At 47.7% G+C, this 19,956-nt stretch overlaps 1 protein-coding gene across 1 annotated transcript in view; it reads left to right on the top strand.

Annotated features, from left to right (window-relative positions):
• bcas3 (BCAS3 microtubule associated cell migration factor) overlaps window positions 1–19,956 on the top strand; it is a gene marked incomplete at its 5' end in the record, with an annotated part of 133,751 nt that overhangs the window by 50,662 nt on the left and 63,133 nt on the right. Inside the window, 2 exons of the mRNA XM_038290058.1 lie at window positions 7,736–7,869; window positions 15,562–15,895. Coding sequence (XP_038145986.1) covers window positions 7,736–7,869; window positions 15,562–15,895 — 468 coding nt within the window. The remainder of the gene's footprint in view (window positions 1–7,735; window positions 7,870–15,561; window positions 15,896–19,956) is intronic.

The raw sequence follows: 19,956 nt of genomic DNA, 5'->3' as shown, positions 1-19,956 counted from the left end.
CTCAGATTAATGAACACTGAGATAAATCAGTGCTCTGAGATTCACCTCAGTCACACTGTAGATGGACAAACATAGGCGGTAATTAGATTACATTATTTATCTGTAATATTACCGGATTTTTATTCATTATCAGTTGTAATTGTTTTAACTTTATTACAAATTAACTGAATATTTATGTAAAAGTCTAATATTTGTAGCTATTCTTCCTTCCTCTGTTATTTTCACCTTTTTCCCTTCCAGCTATGGAGCTGGAATTATAAAATGGTTCTATTCTGTTTATTTCTATAGCAGCAATCTGCAACACACTTCATCTCAGGTCATTTTCTAGATCCAGATCAACCAGATCAGCCAGTCAGGTTCTATCTAAGAAAAAGCAGCTGATGGCATCCAGGTAGAGATGGTAGAGAGATTAGAAAAAAAAAGAGATCTGTCTCTCTCTCTCTCTCTCTCTCTCTCTCTCTCAGGAGTATTTTAGGTTTTCCATGATTTCCAGGAAGGATCATTTCGGCACCTGACGGGTTGCTCTGTTGAACTGCTCTCCTTCCACCAGTGGCTGATAGGAAGCTGTGGTTGAACTGGTGCTGTTAGAAAAAGATGAAATTAGTCAGAGCAGGTCTGGAGAAAGAGGAATAAACCTTAGCGGCGTGTGTTTTAGTCTCCTCAGGGTGAAGCGGAGGCTGCCAGCTCTTGGTGTGGCGCCTAGCACTCTGCGGCGTTTCCTTGGATTTGTGCATCTATTCCTAGAGGTGTAATTAGAGGGACGCACATGAAGTGCTCCTTTAACAGCTGCACTGTATGTTCTGTTGTCCTTCGCGTCTCGTCCTTTCTAATCATCCTCAATGATCCTTGACTTGATTATCGGGTACGTTGCCAGTTTGAGAAATTCCCCGTGTTTCCATGCCAGACATGTTGAGGATCTGCTCTGACTAACTGGCACTAGGTGGAGTGATTGATTCAGCCTTCAGCCTCTCCTCTCTGGCCTCTTCAACCTCTGCTGCTTAGTTCAGGATTCCCAGCTCAGACCAGCTCAGATCAGCTGGAATTCATAATACTTAGTTTCTAAAATCCTTCTTCCAAAAATGTTTAAAAAATCATAATTTCTGCTCTTTGCTTCAAACTCCTGTTTGAAGCAAACATCATTTGTTTAGATGTTTCTATTTAAAGTCATGAATCAGTTTGTTTGTCTTTAAAAACATTTGATTCTCCATCAATGCTTTTGGGGAAGAATCGGGCAGAAAGGTTCAGGATGAAGCTGGAAGGTTTCATCTCAGCATGGTTTTAATGTGTGATTGACCTGCATGAAGGTCGACCTGGACGTCATGGCCGCTCTGGCTTCTGCTGCCTCGTTTGGACGCCGCTGGAGTTTTATGGCGTCTCTCAGAGTATTCTGTTTCACAGCGCCCCCTGGTGGTGCTGGTTCAGGGCTGGACCGTGAACTCAGCGGGCGCTCAGAGCCAGAAAGTCATTCAGCGTTGCTGTAGTGATGAACTTTGAACTTCTGGAGATGTTATAGAAGTAATCCAGCTCTGCTTTTAACACCCTCATGTGACCAGCTTCAGCCTCTCCGTGGCGCTCTCGTCCGTATGACTCTGGAAACTTCCTGTACTGATGGAATATCTGTTCACTCTATAGCTACGTTTCCATTGAAATCTGAACAAACAAATTCAAGGGTTTAACTGATGGAGAGAAATCTGATCAGCGATGAAGTAGAGCCCAGACTCCGCCCCTCGCCATGAGTTCAGTCAGCATCTCCTACTTCAGCATTTTTCTGAGAAAGGTTTTCAGATCGAAGCGTTTGTCCATCCTCATCCTGTCATTACCTTCTTCAGTCTCATAAAGCGTATTTGTTCAGCCATCCCTCCTGTTCTGAATATGGAAGGATATCCCATCAAAGCCTGGGGTCATGGCAGATGAATCAAGGCTGGATTTCTCCCCACACCAAACTGTCCCATAAACCATAGTCCTGGTTTAGTAACATGCCGGCCTAATGAATAGCTGTGCCTGTCGTGTCTGACCATGGAGGCAGCTGCGCCATGAGGGAAGCTATCCACGGTGTAATAACTCTGTCTCTGCATCTCACTGATGTGTGAAAGAACCAGGCGACCGACGTGCACATGTTGAACACGAGGGGAATTCCCACACACAAGCGGCCTGACGCAGCCACAAGCTGCCCGCCACACATTGGGCTGGATTGAGCCGTGTCTTCACACCAGTGCAGTAATTAGCACTCACAGCTGCCTGCCTGTGATTTACTGTCCCTCCTCTGCAGGGACGGCAGCCGTCTTCTGGAAACACTGAAGCTTTCTGTTCATCAGGAGATTTAGTGGAGCAACAGTTTGATTTAGACGCTGCAATAACGGGTTACGCCCTGAGGCGCTCCGTCCGTCCGTCCGTCCGTCTGTTCTCATCTCTAATAAAGCTACGATCATAAACCACCTGGACCCAGAGAGGTTTTCTACAGGGGGCGCTATAACTTCAAAAGACACGTATATAAATAAACAATTAAATGTTCACTAAGGCATTACATCAGTATATTTACATCAATGCCACCAACTAAAAGCAACATTTATAAATGTTCTGCAAACTGCTTTAAATCAGTCTTAGCTGTCTTTATCCATGCTAGATAAGATCCTGACGTCTGAAAATGGAGGCGGGGAAAGCAGGATAAAGCCTTAGCCTCGCTGCATGCAGTCTTTCCATCCAGGAAGCTTTTTCAATAAAAAATGTCAGAAATAGCGTTGAGCCTGCAACACCTGATACTGGCCTAAGCCTCTGAAAGGGGGAGTCGTCATTGTTGGCCTGGCTGCATGGGGATGAAGGAATCAACTGAGTCCATCTCTCCTTTACTAAGCGACGGACCTGTTATCCCGGTTCAGTTTGCATGTTTGGAAACTTGGAAACAAAGTCCAGTGGTTTGTTTTTAACTTTTTGGAATGACTCTGACCTGGATGACTGAGAATCTTCACCATAATATCATCCTGATCCGGTATCCTGCCTGAGGAGACATTACTGCCTTCCACTGCGTTCATTTAAAAACATTTAAAAAGCCTTAGATGCTGATTTGATTTGTTTTGTCCTGTTTAAAGGTCTAAACATCATTGCATCTCAAGATCTTTTTGATAATCATGAACAGTTGAAACTAAAACAGACTGAGACGTTCCTGATTCTCAGAGGGAAATGAAATAAATAAGATGAGCTGTTCAGTGTCTCTGTTTACTGACCAGCTTCTAGTTTTTAGCTTGTGGATTGGAGCATTTAATCTCTGCTGTTTCAACTCTCTGTGAACTGCTTAGAAAACATGTTTGTTGTTGGGAACAGCCACCTTGCATGTGCCAGTGTGCCGTAGAAAGCTCTGTTCTTAAAACAACCCCAACAGGAAGTGTGCAAATATGTCAATGCTGGATCAAACTGGACCTAAGTGGAGTGTTTTCCGCCAGGCTGATGAAAGACCAAACCTTAGAAACAGTCATGCTTTGTGAACTCGACCGCTGCAGCGCCTGCATTTTTCTCAGCGCCGCTTTAAAGCCCAGCGACTTCTGGCCTGTTGCAGCGGCCGACGTTCCAGCATTAAAATATCAAACTAATGGCGGCCTCTCAGCGAGGTTGGCCGCAGAAAAACATCCCTATTAATGTGTGAGTGCTCACAGGTGGGCCGCTGGTGGAGCGCAGAGAAAAACACAACCCTTGGTTTCAGCCCGCTGTACATGTAATGAAGCATGGCCGCCCCCACCTCTGCAGCTTTCATCAGTCAGAGAGACAAAGTGCCGCATATGCCAGAACCTTTGGAGGTTAACGCCAATAAGGCTGTTTGGACTGTCTAGATCATGCATCCAGATAGATTATTTACATGTGATCAGAGCACATTTTTACCAGCATTGTTTCCATGGCTAACAGAGCATGTTAGCCATGTTAGCCCCCCCCCTTTCAGCACGGCCTTAATGGGACACAGTTTGATCTTGAAGCTGGGATTAAACAGTCATCCAGGGTTGGACCCCAGGATCCCTCGCAGGGTACCGGCTCCCGGCTCTCCACTAGAGGAGCAGTGGCCTAGTGGTTAGGGCGTAGAGCTTGGAATCCAGATGTTCAGAGTTTGAGCCCATTCCCATAGTCTGATAAACCAGATTAAATGGTAGATTAAATGTGTAATCTAATCTGGCCCTGATAGACGAGACATGGGAAGATTGTTGATGGGAACAACTCGTTGTCTTTCAAACCATGTCTGTGCCTATTGGCCGACGCTCTGACCAATGAGATTAACTGACTGTGACGTAGGAAGTGTCACAGGAAGCTGGTGGGAACAAACAGCCTGTGGGTAAAATGGCGAATACGTCCTTCTATAAAATGAACGAGCGTAGCGCCTCTTCCTGCTCACGTTTCCACGGAAACCCAAAGTCTGATCCTTCCAGAACTGATTCCAAAGCTGAGTCAAACCAGAACTGTTCAATAAATGCTGCCATCTTCCTCATTGTGTTTTCTCCAGCATTGTGCAGCTTTGTCGTCACGTCCTCAAACCCCGCCGACTTTGCATCCAGACATTCAAAACACATCTCTGCGTTGTGATTGGTCGGCCAGTTCTAGGGCCTGGAGCATTGATCGAGGCTAGACCACTGCAGGGGAAAATGATTTTGGCCGCTGGCGGGTGGGGCTAGTTTACTAGACTGCTAATCCCACAGCCTGCCACTCTGGGTCCCTGAGCAAGACCCTTAACCCCCACACTGCTCCCCGGACACCGCTCAATGGCAGCCCACTGCTCCCCAAGGGGAGGGGTTAAACGTAGAGGTGAATTTCGTTGCTCTGTACTTGTGACAGTGGAATGACGATAAAATGCTGTAAAAAGCTTAGCCAGGCTGCCATCCATTGTTTTATGGCTCTGCAGAGCAGAAGGCCTGGTCCACACCCACCCAAGGTGGTACCCAGAGTGAGGGCCAGAGGAGCCGAGGAGGCTGCAGGACGTCTGACGCCTGCATAGAGAGCAAACCACCACTCGGTGAATGCATGTCGGCCCACTGGTGCAGAGCAGATGTTTTCTGTTGTGATTGCCCGGGGAGGGACGCTACAGCTAGCAACAAAACAAAAGACTCCTTTTTGTGTGTGAGGGGGGGGGCAAACATTTATGGAAGTGATTATTTAATTTCCCTGCTGTTTCATATGTATGCATGTCTCACACATGGCAAATTAGAGGTCATCTCCTCCATCACAGTGTGTGCCAGCAACCTTTAGCCCTAAATCTTCCCAAATAGCTCGGTGAGCTCCAAGACAAGGTGTTATAAATAGGATGTGTCAAACCGTGCCCTGGCCAGCCTGTGGTTTCCCTCAAAGCCCGTCTTTTCCGCCGCCAAGTGGCTCAGCTACTTTTTAATTTGGCCTTCCTGCGGCCTAACCGACTGACGCCTTTGGTGAGCGCATCTGTATTTCAACACTGCAGCAAAATCCCCATTCCTGGGGCTCTGACACTCACCAAGCTGCAGCTTTGCTGAGCCCCAACTCCATCGTCAACAGAAGAGAAACGCCGGCCCAGACCAGAAATCAGCAAGCAGAGAGCCAGAGGGCTAGGAGGGCAGGGCTTGACCAAAACAGAGCAAAGGAAGACTAAAAGAAGGAGCGGAGCGTGGGTGAGGGAGGCTTTGAGAGCCAGAGGAAGCTCCCAGATAAACAGACCGCAGCGCCTCCATTCCTAATCACCCCGCGCTTCCGTTTCCAGACTCTATAATTAGAAGGGCCCCGTTCCTTTTTTCTCTGGATCCCCAGTTGACGCAAATGCTTCTTGTGGCTTGGCACCTCGTTTGGGGTGTGGGTTTGAAGAGTTTACAGGCCCTGGGCCTTAGCTCTGCCTCTCTGGTCGCTGTGATACAGCATGAAAAACTAACCACCGTCCTCTGAGCCCCCCCATTCCACCTCTGCATCATGTTGGATGGGGGGAGAATGAGTTAGCTAAATGTGTTAGCTGTGTAATGTTTCTTTTTACGGTGTTTTCCATCCACTATGCACATCTCCCCCCCTCCAGCCTCCTCTCCATCCAATCGATGGCCCATAATGAAAACTGCTCAAACAGGACTGACGGTCCCAGAGGAGCAGGGCTGATCCTCTCAGTACTACCGGAGTCTCCAGGATGGACAGTCGTCTCCCTCTGGGTCTGAGCTGGGCTAGCCAAACCAGTTCAGAGCCGGTTGTTCTGGTGTGGTTTGCTAAGCATGTTGTTTATGGTGACTTTCTGCCGTTTGACGAGTCTGAACTGTAATGGGGCCAAATGAATGAGCCCGTCGGTGCTGAGCTGTGGTTCAGGGTTTCTCTGGTTCTCCGTGTGCGTGCACACAGCCGGCAGGACTCCTCATGGATAGATGCTGCACCGCTCTCTGTTCCAGATGCTTATCATCCTCTGCAGCCCTGCACTTAGCCCGACCCAGCTATCAAAGCTGACTTTTATGACAGCAGCTGGTTTAATGGACATGTTTGTTTGCTTTAAAGGCACAATTGCTCCGTCACACTGTCTGCCATCTTTCCTGCTGCGCCGCTGGTCGCTGACTTCATGTGGTCCGAAGCAGAGAAGAAGAACCTCCTGACTTTCTGATCAACGCCTCCTTAGCAAAGAGATTACAGCTGATCGTCATGTCAGAGAACTTACTGCTGCTCAGGCTGGTACCACATCTGTTGGACCTCTGATGTAGCTTTAGTTTGGTAAACTGACAACAGATACTGAGGTGCATAATAAGTTCTTTTATTTGCCAGAGTAACTTTTTACTTTATTACTTTGTTGAAGTATCACAGTTCTGTAAATTGTTATATGTAGCTGCTGAAGATCAGCTGGAGGCCCACGGGCCGGATGTGGCCCGTCACAGGCTGCCACGTCGGACAGTAGAGGAGTAAACAAAGCGGCTAAAGCTGCCAGATGAGTCCTGATGCCGGAGCAGTTTGTGAGGTTTTAGTTTCCTCTTTTAAAGACGTGATGAAACGGCTCCCGCCTACAGGAAGGACTGAACCTCAATGTTGAATAAAAGGGATTAATAAGAATGTTTCTTCTGCCTCAATATGTCCTTTATAATAATAAATAATTTCTATTGCCTGTTTACATCATTTTAATCAAAACAGAATCCAGAAGTTATTCAGTTCATCACTAGTTTTCATTTCAGTCATTTATTGATTATTCTTGTTTTACTTTAACTTGAGCAAAAACACGCTGTAGTAGTACCTCTACCTCCTACCATAAGATCAACTTCATATTTCTGCTGCATTAAGTTTCATTTATATTTAGGAACCCCAGTTTTCAACAGTTGGACTAAAACTACCTGATTTTGAAGTAACTGTGACATCATAGACCGACTCGCTACTAGCCAGTAACTGAAAGAAGGAATTAGTTCAGCAGACATGAGTACTGACTCCTCATATCGGTTATTTCTGAGCTGTTCCAGCTCCACCAAGTCCTCTGCTGTGCTTTCATGCCTTCCTTTCTCCGCTCCGCTGCAGCGTGAAGCCCAGAGGTTCTGCACAGAGCGGCTCGGTTGAAGCCAGAGGTTATGAGCAAGTTGGACCCAAACAGCTCCATCCATTGACCTCTGATGCCCAAATATTGATCTTTCTCCATTTATATTTTTTACAAGGAGAATAAAAATTCCCACACTATTAATCCCTTATTAAGCTATCCTCCTTAAGCCTGTTATCGACCCCAGCTCGTATACGACCTTAAAGAAAAGACGGTTTCCTAGATGGAGGTGTAGCTGATGCCGTGTCCTGATTGCAGGAATGCTTCTGGTGACCGCGGACACGCTGGGCCATGACTTCCACGTCTTCCAGATCCTCACCCATCCCTGGGCGTCCTCGCAGAGCGCTGTCCACCATCTCTATACGCTGCATCGTGGGGAGACTGAGGCCAAGGTCTGACACACACACTAATCCACTGCTCAGTTCACCAAGCAGGCAGTTTTTCAGCAGCTAGCTTAACATTCAGATCCTCTTTTAGCATCTTTAATTCTTAGACACAACGGAGGAGCCTGGTGTCGACCGCTGTTCTGTTTGACCAACATGACGGGGGGGGGGGCAGTGTATGTCACATTTAAAAACATGAGGAAACAAAAGCTTCACGCTCAGTTATTCCGTTTCTCTCACTTGGAACATTTCTCTAATAAATGATGTTAAATCGAATGTTTTTTGTAGAAGTAAACATTAAAGACATTTCATCCCAGCGCTGCGTGTCCCGTGACATCATCAATGACCCCTCACCCCCCCACCATGGACTGTTCTCCCTGCTGCCCTCTGGGAAGAGGCTTCACAGCATTCAATGCAGGACCAGCAGGTTCTGCAGCAGCTTCTTCCCCACCGCCATCACACTGATTAACTGTTCTGAAAACTCTAAATCTCAGACTCTGCATCACACTGATGACACCAAACCAGCAATACTGCAGATCTGCACCATAGATATTAATGCTCTGAACTTCCAGTTTTTATCCTGAACTGTTTACATTTGATCACTGCTGCATTTTATGGAATGGAAATGTTCATTTACTGTCAGGAAAGCTGCGCTAAATGACATTTCGTGTTTCATGTCTAGGTCATTTCTCTATGAAAACCCTAAAAGAGTTGAAACGATTATTGAGGTCTGGGAGGCTGGTGATTAACTGAATAATAAACAATCATTCCAGCCTCTAAATAAGGTCAACATGCCCACTTATATTCAGGAACACATGTGATGTTATGCAATAACTTTATATCAGGAAACGAGTGCAGCGCGAAGTTCAGCTGGGACGGTGACGTCATCGGCCGTTAAAAAAAAATAATTCTATCTAAAAAAGCAAACCATAGTTTTATCTGCAGAAATGAAGCAGCTCTGAAAAAGTAGGCTAGATCATTTGGATTCAATTCGGAGCTTAAGTGGGGGATAGTTGACCTCTGGGTGACCTAAAAATGTATGTTTAATATCTCTGAAACAACAGCAGCATATGATTTTATATTTAACTTTTATTTATTTTTTTTATTTTTCCTAATGACCATTTTAAATGCTTAAACCTGCTCTAAAGAAGCAATAACCATTCAGTCTATATGCTGAGTTTGTATGGTGTCAGTGGGGTGTCAGCTTCACGCAGCTGAAGCTCCTCCTACCTGATGATGCGTTCCAGGATGGAAACACTGCATCTGAAACGCAGAGCGATGAACTACCTGCTGCAGGAAATCACTGCGGCGTTACCGTTCATTTTCTATCTCTAAGGTTATTGTTTTTGTTTATAGATGTGTGCCTCAGCACATTTATATATATCAATATGGGGAAATTAAAGGAATAAAAAGGAAATCTTCATTTTCAAATATCCAGTTTCAGAAACTCAGGTTTTGGTCATTGATGACACCCGCCCTGCAGGGGGCGATAATGAGCCTCATGCATCAACATTTATCTTCCTTTTCCTGCGACCAGCGCGTCGCATCGGATTAACAAACGTCAGTAAATAATCGTGGTGAAGCGGCTGCAGGCCACCTGTGTGTTAGTGAGGCGCGTTCTGAGAAATAAAATCTGCAGAATTACCGTCCCGATTAGAGACTATGAGTCAGAAAGCGTTTATTGATAGAAACAGCTTTAGAGACGAAGAAGGAAAACTTTGAAGGGTCAAAGGTCAAGGATCTGCTGACTGAGAGGCCGAGCAGGAAAAACCAATCAGTGGGAAATCAATTACCAGAGCTGAGAGTTTGGACTGTTACAGGAAACTAAAATAAAAATAGTAAAATGATATAAAATAGAAATCATTACTGCTGTCCATCTCCAGAGCACGTCTGCCATCCCTTCATCATCGCTCCATCTCTCTCTGACAGAAACATCCAGATGTTAACGGATGAATTCAGGGCCAAACATCAGGATTCAGTGTGAGAACAAAGCCAAGCAGCCGCCATGGAGGAAAGTCTGAGAAACATGGCGGCCGATCAGCTGAGGCAGACGTTCTCTCTGTTCCACCCAGCAGCAGAGTTTAGTGATGATGGACAGAAACAACCATGAAAACCATGAAACTCTGGAACCTAAACATGTCTGTTAGTGGTTAGTTTAAAAAAAATCACTGCTTTGGTCAAAGAAATGATTTAGATTTAAAATGACGCATCGACCTGCGAAGGAGTCTGGTTTTCCTGCAGGAACCATATTTAGCATTTAAAGTTACAGCTAGATTATAAAGCTGTGTAACAAATAACTACTAATAATATCCGCCAGCAGAGCTGTGCGCCTCAGAGACGGACTCTTCCTCACAGTCATCCACCTGATTCACACCTGGAGCTTCCTGTCAGGTTATTTATTAGGAGCTGCTTGTTGGAGCCTTTCCCCGCTCGGCCATCAGAGCCTCGGCCTGTTTGTTGGCGAGACGTCAGGAAACATTTGATTCTATCTGGGAAGGAAGGATGTGGCTGGTTAGGATTTACCCAGAGAGCTTCTCTCCAGAGTACGGAGCAGAAGACGAACAGAGGGAGCGTTGTTTCAAACCCCGACTGAACCGCTTGGAGAGGAATTCAACACGACGCTCAGATGATAATAGTGAAGTCTGAATCCTTTTAGTTCCAGGGAGGCTCTGCAGACAGATGTTTGTGTGAAACATTCAAGTTATAAATAGTTTTTCTGTCTCCAGTTGTAAAAGCAAACTCTACAACAAACACGCTTTATGTTTCTTCCCGTTATCAAAAATCAGCACTGAGTGAAAGTAGAGAGCAGCTATCTAAGGCAAACACTGCGCTCCCACCGACAGCTTCGACTGTGGCATCAAAGATCTTACTCAACAGAAGTGCTTCAGGCCTTGTTGGGTTCAGGATTATTGACTGGGAAAACACACAGCCTCTCACAGGCCGTGTGCAGCTCGGTCCGCTGACCGCCTGCACACTGAGCCGGCTTTGATGTGAGCCGCCGTAAACAGCCGCAGCCCAGCGCCGGGTCCAGGGGTTATCACCGCATGCTCACTTCTACGCACACAGACACAGTGGAGAGCGATAAACTCTGCAGTTAGGTGGGTGGAGAGACGCCTTATCTGTCTCCAGCAACCAAACATGCGAGTGGCTGTCAGTGACCCGAGGCCAGGCAAACAGACCCGCTGCTGATAGCGGCTGGAAACGGGCTGAAGGCGCAGAGCAGCTTCAGCTCATCCTGAAGGTTACAGAGCGACTCCTTCTCTGTAGCTCCTGGCTGCAGGCCTGAAACATCAGCTGGAAAGCAGGAGGAGCGCCGCTGCTCTGTCTGACCTCTGCACAGCATTTAATCATCGTTCAGAGGAACAGGGTGAGCAGCTCACCTGTCGTCAGGTCAGAAATCAGGGAACGGCGGCTCCTAAGGTCCCTCCAACGCATCAACATCTCCTGTTCTGCAGCTTTTCGATGCCTCCCTGCTGCGGCAGCTGATCCCAGGGACTGAATTACCTTCAGCTGCCCTCAGGTTTAGCAAAGGTCTGCTAAACAGCCATTCATCTGACATGGCTGCTGCTTCCAAACCTGGAAGGCCAGCGTTGGAGGCCCCTGATCCAGACCACTCATTGGGTTCATCGGTGGTCTGCATGTTGGTTCCTGCTTTAGGCCCATTTAACCTTTGAAATATGCAGCATGTTAGCTTGACAACATGTAGAAACCTGAGAACAGGCTGTGAAGATATATTCAACAGTTTTAACGTTTCCACTAAACAGCAGTATTTTTATTCTCAGATGGTCCTGATGCATAAAAACTCCCGAAAAACATAAAAAAATACTCATTATGGTGCGTTTGAGGATATATATATATATATAGAGAGAGAGATATACACTATATTGCCAAAAGTATTTGCTCACCCATCCAAATTATTGGAATCAGGTGTTCCAATCACTTCCATGGCCACAGGTGTATAAATTCAAGCACCTAGGCATGCAGACTGTTTTTACAAACATTTGTGAAAGAATGGGTCGCTCTCAGGAGCTCAGTGAATTCCAGCGTGGAACTGTGATAGGATGCCACCTGTGCAACAAATCCAGTCGTGAAATTTCCTCGCTCCTAAATATTCCACAGTCAACTGTCAGCTGTATTATAAGAAAATGGAAGTGTTTGGGAACGACAGCAACTCAGCCACGAAGTGGTAGGCCACGTAAACTGACGGAGCGGGGTCAGCGGATGCTGACGCGCATAGTGCGAAGAGGTCGCCAACTTTCTGCAGAGTCAATCACTACAGACCTCCAAACTTCATGTAGCTCAAGAACAGTGCGCAGAGAGCTTCATGGAATGGGTTTCCATGGGCGAGCAGCTGCATCCAAGCCATACATCACCAAGTGCAATGCAAAGCGTCGGATGCGGTGGTGTAAAGCACGCCGCCACTGGACTCTAGAGCAGTGGAGACGCGTTCTCTGGAGTGACGAATCGCGCTTCTCCATCTGGCAATCTGATGGACGGGTCTGGGTTTGGCGGTTGCCAGGAGAACGGTACTTGTCTGACTGCATTGTGCCAAGTGTAAAGTTTGGTGGAGGGGGGATTATGGTGTGGGGTTGTTTTTCAGGAGCTGGGCTTGGCCCCTTAGTTCCAGTGAAAGGAACTCTGAATGCTTCAGCATACCAAGACATTTTGGACAATTCCATGCTCCCAACTTTGTGGGAACAGTTTGGAGCTGGCCCCTTCCTCTTCCAACATGACTGTGCACCAGTGCACAAAGCAAGGTCCATAAAGACATGGATGACAGAGTCTGGTGTGGATGAACTTGACTGGCCTGCACAGAGTCCTGACCTCAACCCGATAGAACACCTTTGGGATGAATTAGAGCGGAGACTGAGAGCCAGGCCTTCTCGTCCAACATCAGTGTGCGACCTCACAAATGCGCTTCTGGAAGAATGGTCAAAAATTCCCATAAACACACTCCTAAACCTTGTGGACAGCCTTCCCAGAAGAGTTGAAGCTGTTCTAGCTGCAAAGGGTGGACCGACGTCATATTGAACCCTATGGATTAGGAACGGGATGTCACTTAAGCTCATATGTGAGTCAAGGCAGGTGAGCAAATACTTTTGGCAATATAGTGTATGTTGTCTAATAAACTGATGAGTGAAATAAAGGGAAATCCTGAATGTTTTAGCTGGATTAGATTAGATCTAAATGTTCTTGAATGTTCCAGTAAAGCTGGAACAGTCCTCAGTTTGACTTTAGGACTGTTTAGGACCGTCTGCCTGCCGGCCAAGTGAGGAGGCTTCTTCCACACGTCTGAGATGAGATCTGCCAACCAGTCAGTCTGTAAAGGCTGCTAAGCCCAAAGCCGGCCCTCTGGGGCCGCTGTCCTGCAGCTTTTAGAGCTGGATCCCGTCTTTTAGCTAAGTTATCTCCTGATAGCGAGTGCTAACGTTAGCTTCAGCCCAGTAGCTCCACAGTTGAACTAAATTATGGAGAACTGCTATCCTGACACGAGGCGTCTGCAGCAGCCAGTCCAGAATAAGCTGTAGTTAAACTTCATTTGTTCTGATGTTAGTGATCGGTGTGTTAGTCCTCCTTCCCATCATTCCCATCATTCCCATCATTCCCATAGTTCCCATCATTCCCATCATTCCCATGGTTCCCATGGTTCCCATCATTCCCATGGTTCCCATGGTTCCCATCATTCCCATGGTTCCCATCATTCCCATGGTTCCCATGGTTCCCATGGTTCCCATCATTCCCATGGTTCCCATGGTTCCCATCATTCCCATGGTTCCCATCATTCCCATGGTTCCCATGGTTCCCATCATTCCCATGGTTCCCATCATTCCCATGGTTCCCATCATTCCCATGGTTCCCATGGTTCCCATCATTCCCATGGTTCCCATCATTCCCATGGTTCCCATGGTTCCCATGGTTCCCATCATTCCCATGGTTCCCATCATTCCCATGGTTCCCATGGTTCCCATCATTCCCATGGTTCCCATCATTCCCATGGTTCCCATCATTCCCATCATTCCCATGGTTCCCATCATTCCCATCATTCCCATGGGTCCCATCATTCCCATGGTTCCCATCATTCCTAGAGAGCTTTCCTTCAGGTGAACAGAGACGTTTAGACAGACTAACCGGTGCTGCTGATGCAGCTCGGGTTAAAACCACGTCTGTCCGTCTCTGTGGGAAGGGTTGGAGGGTTTTATGTAAGGACAACAGAGAGACATTTCCAGCATCTCAGGAATGTCCAAATCAACGCCTCCGCATCATGTGACTCAGAGATGGTGGCATTCCTTGGTTCAGAGATAACCTTTTCTGAGCCTGACAGTAGAAACTCAGTCACCTGTTTGTAGCCGAAGCTCTGACAGGTGGATTAGGTTGGTTAGGACACACAGCGGGGCCTTTATCGTGTCTGAGCCGTCCCTAGCGGGGCCAGCAGAGGTCAGGCCTCCTTTCATTGAACCATCTGTCTGGTATGCAGAGGATGCCCCATTACCTGTCAATGCTGGGAGCCAGTACCCTGCTGGACCTGGCATTAGACTGACGGGCCAACAGCTACGGAGCTGACTCCCTCTGAAGGCTTCATTCCTCTCACAAACTTTCCTTTACGTCCATTTTATGCTGATCTCTGACTCGGTGGGAAGACCCCATCAGTCTGCAGCCTCTTTCCTGGGCTGGCATTGTCTCCTGCAGCCAATCTGTCTGCTTTCCTGCATGCTTAACATGCTCTGTGAGATGCTATCTGGTCAAGTGTCTGCTCTGGATTGTTTAAGGAGGCGGCCTAACAGAGGTTTTTGTCTCAGTCCTTTATTTGAACCATCAAACAGCTTCAAATCAGATTGTCACCTTAAAAAGCCGTCATTGCCTAATCCTCTCACCTCATTCCAGGTTGTCCTGCACCTCTGGCAGATGTGTTTGTGTGAGCCATAAACATTTCAGCCTGATCACATTGATGTTTGCTGGACTGTTTACCTCTGCTCTGCATATTTCTGTGGTGAAGAAGATGGCTGTGCACCAGGCATACGTGCACGCTCTATAAAAAGCAGGCTAACCAGCTAGCATTGTTCTCTCCAAGCTAACGTGGGTCAGCGCTCAGATCCCAGTTACCAGGAATGACTCTCTGATCCCAGTGTCTCCATCATTATGGGTCTTCAGCTTCATGCACTGATTTAAAATGTTCCATTTGTCATTTCTCTGCTTTTTAATTTGTACCAAATGAAGCTGGAGATGCGTCCGACCTGCTGGTTCCTGAACAACCAGAGGATGAAAAGCATCAGAGGGGATGGCACACTGTGTGAGAGGGTCGTTAACCTGAACCATGTTGGGACGGAGCTGTTTTCATCTGCTCTAGCCAGCATGGCCATGTTTCATTGTTTTCATGAAGGCCATTTTTATTCTTACTAGATGGGTTTTAATCATCGATTTAATGCTTAAGTATCGCATTAGAATCCGTCCATCTTCTTCCGCTTATCCGGGGTCGGGTCGCGGCGGTACAGCTTCACTAGGGAGGCCTAGACGTCCCTCTCCTCAGCCACCAGAACGCATTAGAATCATTCGATTAAACCAGATTTAACTAAAGGTTTGTTCTGTTTGGAGGATTGAACTGCTTCCTTTAGTTAAAATAATAATCCTTTGCATGACTGTTGGTTTTATTGTCCATGTCGTCTCTTACCTTCTCTGCTCTTTCATCTGCTGCTGTCTGCTCAGGTCCAAGACATGTGCTTCAGCCAGGACAGTCGCTGGGTAGCCATCAGCACCCTGCGTGGAACCAGCCACGTGTTTCCAATCAACCCTTATGGCGGCGCACCCTGCGCCCGCACCCACATGTCCCCACGGGTGGTCAACCGGATGTCACGCTTCCAGAAGAGCGCCGGCCTGGAGGAGATCGAGCAGGAGCTGAACAGGGCGGCCGCTGCGGGTGGAGGAGGAGCCGGAGGCATTGGAGGGAGCAGCTGCATTCTGGGTGGAGGAGGCGGCGTGGGCGGCCGCTGCAGTCCCGTACCTGGCGTGTCCAGCAGCCCCTCAGGGTCTCCGCTGCACGGTAAGGAGCAGAGAGGAACGTTTCTTTTTCTCAGCCAGGTTCTCCCACAGCATCAGCTGCAGAAAATGTTGGTTATTCAGAGTCTAAGAACCAGATGATGGTGAAATAATCTGGATGCTGTGGTGTCCTCGCTCCTTAGCCACACCACCAGCTCAGCAGAACACTCCATTACTAATGCTGATGCTCTACAGCAGAGGTCAGGGATTAGCCGACCGCGGTCCGGATCCAGACCCAACTGGATTTAAAACATTTATAAATTACCGCATGATGACCAACGGCAGTGTCTAACTTCACTTGCTCCTCTTCTCCTGTTAATACGGTAAAGCCCTGGGGAGCGTCCGGCTCCAGGCTGCACGTGATCCAAATGAGCCAATGAGCTGTCAGTCTGGGTTGCTGCTGCTGCTACTTTTAGACACAGCAGGCAAACCTGTGGCAAGCCGGGCGATGGGAAAGAAGGAGAAGACCATGAGAAAAAGAGAGCAGAGAAAGTGTGGACTGCTGGAAGAACTGCGGTGAACTGGTGAAAGAAAAGTGAAATGGTGCTCAAAGATGACCCTGCACATTTAGAGGATGTTTGGCTCAACCTGCTGCTGTGAAGCAGGATTCTCCACCATGAACAGAATCAACAATAAATCTGGATCCAGGCTCAAAATGAGCTCCTTGATATGTGCTTGAGAATGGCTTAGTCTCCGGTTAAACCCAGGTTTAAAGCCTTGCAGGGCAGCCTAAAGCCCACTGCCAACATTAAGACAGAAAAAAGAAAGAAAATAACAAACCATCAGTTCAGGGGTTTGAGAAAATATGGGAATCAGGAAATTATCTATAAACCAAACTGAACGATTGTTGTTCTCTACCTAAAAAAAACACTTTAGATTTTAAAATGGAAAAATGTTGTATTACTTTTTTTTTATTTAAAAATTCAATGTATAACATTGATGCATTAACATCTGCATTTCATTCAGAGCTAAATTCTGTTTTAACAGATTCTAAGTATAAATGTCTCCTTTACTGGTTGATGGTTTTCTTTAACTGGTTACCACTGCTGTAAACAGAGAGCTGCAGATGCTCCACTTTTCCCTGTTGGTAACGATAATTGACTGTTTCACCACAGTTAACTAAATCTTTCTCTGTCCATGAAAGAAAAGAGTTTTCTTAGTTTCTCCTCTGGTTGATTTCTGTGGGTTTCTGCTGACAGAGATCACGCCTGGCTAGCCCCTCCCACGGCAGCCATCTTGGTGACTTTGCTCTTATATGTAGCCGCTTCTTCAGCTTCCTTTGATCAGAAACTAACCTGGTGGCTTTTCTGATTGAGGCAGAGGAGTGAAATCATTGATCGCTCTGAGTTCAGCGTCTTCAACCAGCAGTGAGTGCTTCTGTGAGCCCCCCCCTCCTCAAAACACTGACAGCCAGAGCAGAGCGACTGTTTCAGTCTCACAGAGCTTCCTGTGATGCTGTAATAATCAGCCTACTCTGATTCAACCGGGTTTTATTCAGGCAGCAGGTTCTGCTGCTGCAGGATGGGGGGGGTTCTGCTCAGCGACCCCCCCTGCAGGCAGATCTCCTGATCATGGATCATGATGCGGATGCCCATGGTGGCTATCAGAAGCGATCGTTCCACGGTGTCCATGAACGCGCCTGAGTGGGCGTTTCCACTCACTTGGACTCTGTCCGTCTGTCAGCCGTCTGTGTGGCGAGGCGTCACAGACACACTGATACCGCCGTGGTCGGTGCCAACCGCCCTGCGTGACCCAGAGGTGTCAGTCAGTGTAAAATATCACAGTTCTCATCAGCGATTGGCTTCCAGGAATAACCCTGAGCCGTGGGGTCTGTAAACACTTCAGAGAACGAAGCTGCAGGACTTTCCACCAGCAGAGGCTGTTTGCTTCCTCACTCTGTAGACACTTCAATGGGGGGGGGGGGTCATTGATTGATATTTAGCTCATAGAAGTTGTTGCATCAACGTTTCCTTAGAAATGTTTTTACAGCTGATGGTGAGGCGGCCTTGGAGTGGTGGTGTCATCGCTACACTGAGGGGCCCGTGATCCAGACCCCACAGGGCTCCTCATGGGGCCCCCTCCCTAAGACCACTCGCCTGTTAGGCTTTTATTTCTATGCACTTTCGGGAGTATTTTATTTTGAAAAACCTTGAAAAAATTTCTTTCCATCCTTTCCAAACTGTACTCTCCTGGTTCAGACTTCGCACAGAGGGACCGTCAGACATGAGTGGCCCCGCTACATCAAAGGGAGGGATGGGGGGGCAGGTGAAAGTGAACGAGCAAAATAATGAGGTGCAACTGAGGAAAAACAAGAGATTTGGTCTAAAGAAGGAGGGAGAGATAAGTCTGAGATGTACAGCTCCTAAATCACTCTCTGGTTTCAAAGGGAAGCTTTAAGGCCACCTGTCAGCAATTAGTCTGGACAGGGACGGGGGGGGGGGCGTCTTTGTTTGAGCTCCTCACAAACATCCTCATCACTGTTTTCATGGCTGGAACATGTTTATATGTCAGGTTTTCCTCCTGCCTGGTCCCAGTTTGAAGCAGCTCATCCCATTCAGGCAGACTGGTCTGTAACTGGTGCTGAGATGGTCTCCTCCAGCCCCGCCCCCCGCCTTGATGAAAACACCATCATCTCAGCGGACGGAAACCCACCGGGTCACGTTTGCTCCTGTGTGGACTTTCCTGCTGTTTTTGTGATCTGGGTGTGAACTGAGTGCAGCTAAGGCGTTTCTCCTGCAGGCTGGCAGCGAGCGGCGGGGTGGGGACGGCCCGCCTAGCCACAACAGCTGCGCTCTGATTGTCGCCAACAAGGACGGCGTTGATTTTGGGGAAGGAACTGTAGAAAAGTACACATCCTCCTGAGAGCTGCCAGAGGCAGAGCTAAAAATAGAGGCTGCAATTGGCTGTCGCCTTGTCACTGTTAAAATCAGGACGGCTATTTGTGTCCCTGGATACGGTTTCTGAGCCCTGTGGTTTTTCCCCGAAGCCTTCCTTTTGTGTGATCGATGTATTGTTTTTGAGGCGATGACCCATCATGTGAAGCCTGCTTTGTTTGGGAGCCAGAGCACACAGGGCTAGATTAGTGGGTGCAGGTTGGTCAGAGGTCAGAGGTCATGGAGGCAGCTTCTGATTCACATACAGTGAGATTCACAGTCCTGCATCAGTCAGGATCAGTTTGTTTGAAACTTTCCTGAGATTCTACTACTGGCTTTCCTTCAGGAGGGTGGAGGGCCTCCTTTCCATCACGCTAATCTTTAGCTCCAAGAAGACTGTTTCCAAACCTTCCTCTCTGCTCCTAACAGTTCAACTGTTTTTTAGGAAGCTTCCAGTGGGTCGGGTCGGCCACCGCCCTCCATCTGGGGCACGCAGTCTTTAGCTAACATAGAGGAGATACCAGCAGCGTTGGTTAAACCACCATTTGGTTGGCTTGGTCTCCACCGTCTGTCTGGGGCCTGCTGTTTTTAGCTAACATAGAGGAGATACCAGTAGCGTCGGTTAAACCACCATTTGGTCGGCTTGGTCTCCACCGTCTGTCTGGGGCCTGCTGTTTTTAGCTAACATAGAGGAGACACCAGCAGCGTTGGTTAAACCATCATTCGGTCGGCTTGGTCTCCACCGTCTGTCTGGGGCATGCTGTTTTTAGCTAACATAGAGGAGATGCCAGCAGCGTTGGTTAAACCACCATTTGGTTGGCTTGGTCTCCACCGTCTGTCTGGGGCATGCTGTTTTTAGCTAACATAGAGGAGATGCCAGCAGCGTTGGTTAAACCACCATTTGGTCGGCTCGGTCTCCACCGTCTGTCTGGGGCCTGCTGTTTTTAGCTAACATAGAGGAGATACCAGCAGCGTTGGTTAAACCACCATTTGGTCGGCTCGGTCTCCACCGTCTGTCTGGGGCCTGCTGTTTTTAGCTAACATAGCGGAGATACCAGCAGCGTTGGTTAAACCACCATTTGGTCGGATCGGTCTCCACAGTCTGTCTGGGGCCTGCTGTTTTTAGCTAACATAGAGGAGATACCAGCAGCGTTGGTTAAACCACCATTTGGTCTGCTCAGGCTCCACCGTC

The sequence above is a fragment of the Cyprinodon tularosa genome, unplaced genomic scaffold (genome assembly GCF_016077235.1).
Source record: "Cyprinodon tularosa strain WSP-4 unplaced genomic scaffold, ASM1607723v1 ctg1070, whole genome shotgun sequence".
In the NCBI taxonomy this organism is placed as follows: Eukaryota; Metazoa; Chordata; class Actinopteri; order Cyprinodontiformes; family Cyprinodontidae; genus Cyprinodon; species Cyprinodon tularosa.
Note: the sequence above shows the minus strand (reverse complement) of the source record. Positions and strands in the feature narration are given on the sequence as shown.